Source organism: Hyphopichia burtonii, assembly GCF_001661395.1.
Source record: "Hyphopichia burtonii NRRL Y-1933 unplaced genomic scaffold HYPBUscaffold_24, whole genome shotgun sequence".
Lineage (NCBI taxonomy): Eukaryota > Fungi > Ascomycota > Pichiomycetes > Serinales > Debaryomycetaceae > Hyphopichia > Hyphopichia burtonii.
Window position 1 is genome coordinate 1 of NW_017963751.1, and position 1,411 is coordinate 1,411.

General features: G+C 25.7%; 1 protein-coding gene across 1 annotated transcript; it reads left to right on the forward strand.

Moving 5' to 3' along the window:
- Positions 1-208: 208 nt before the first annotated feature.
- On the forward strand, positions 209-841 carry HYPBUDRAFT_159187 (cytochrome c oxidase subunit I-like protein; the record flags this gene model as incomplete). Its single annotated transcript, XM_020222428.1, has 3 exons — positions 209-434; positions 561-662; positions 696-841. The coding sequence occupies 3 exons, from the start codon at positions 209-211 to the stop codon at positions 839-841; spliced, it is 474 nt and encodes a 157-aa protein (XP_020073647.1).
- Between the last annotated feature and the right edge of the window lie 570 nt (positions 842-1,411).

A 1,411-nucleotide genomic window follows, 5' to 3' on the forward strand; every position in this document is an offset into this window, starting at 1 on the left:
CTGCGGATTAATATATATATATAAGGATAAGAATAATATAAATAAATATATATATATTATTTATAATATATATATAAATACATAAAGATAATATAAACATATATAATAATATATGGTAAAACCAATGAGTTTTGTGGATAGATGATTATTTAGTACATCACACAAAGATATTGCCATATTATATTTAGGATTTGGAATAATATCAGCTATGGTAGCTACAGGAATGTCAGTTATAATACGTATGGAATTAAGTTCAGGTAATAGTCAATTTTTACATGGAAATAATCAAGTATTTAACGTAATGGTAACAGGACATGCTATAGCAATGATATTCTTATTCGTAATGCCTGTTATTATTGGAGCATTTGGTAATTTTTACTTACCAATAATGATAGGTGCTATGGATATGGCATTTGCAAGATTAAATAATATAAGTTTTTGATGTTTACCACCAGCATTAGTATGTATAATAGCATCAGTATTAATAGAAAATGGAGCAGGTACAGGTTGAACTTTATATGCACCATTATCATCTATAAATGCACATTCTGGACCATCAGTAGATTTTGGTATATTTGCTATACATTTAACATCAATATCAAGTTTATTAGGAGCAATTAACTTTATAGTAACATTCTTAAACATGCGTACTATTAATGTACGTATGATAAATTCTCCATTATATGTTTGAGCAGTTTACTTTACAGCTATATTATTATTATTATCATTACCAGTATTAACAGGTGCTGTAACTTTATTATTAATGGATAGAAACTTTAATACAGGATTCTATGAAGTAGGTGCAGGAGGAGATCCTGTATTATATGAACATTTATTCTGATTCTTTGGTCAACAATGGCCCTTAAATATATATTATACTTTTTATTCAATCATTAACTTTGGTAACGATTATAATATATATTTATTGCAACAAACTATAAGCGAGAAAATCATTTTATACTTTTTAGGTACTTTATACATAAGTTATATTTTATATACCGTTAAAGTAAAAATCCTTAAAGTTTATGATAATTCGCAAGTAACCAAAACGCTTAGCTCGTGAGTAGGAACTTCAGAGGCCATACGTTTGTTAAATAAAAGATCTATTTATACACTTTCTAATAGTATTAGAGATATAAAATTTAAACAATGATTAGCAGGTTTAATTGATGGTGATGGTTGTTTTACATTATCTAAAAAAGGTTATGCCGCTTTAGAAATTACTATGGATATTAGAGATGAAAGAGCCTTACATATTATTAAAAATGTTTATGGAGGTTCTATTAAATTAAGATCTAATAGTAATGCTTTAAGATATAGATTACATCATAAATCAGGTTTATTAAATTTAATTCATGATATTAATGGTGAAATTAGAAATCCTAATCGTTTAATTCAATTAAATAAATTA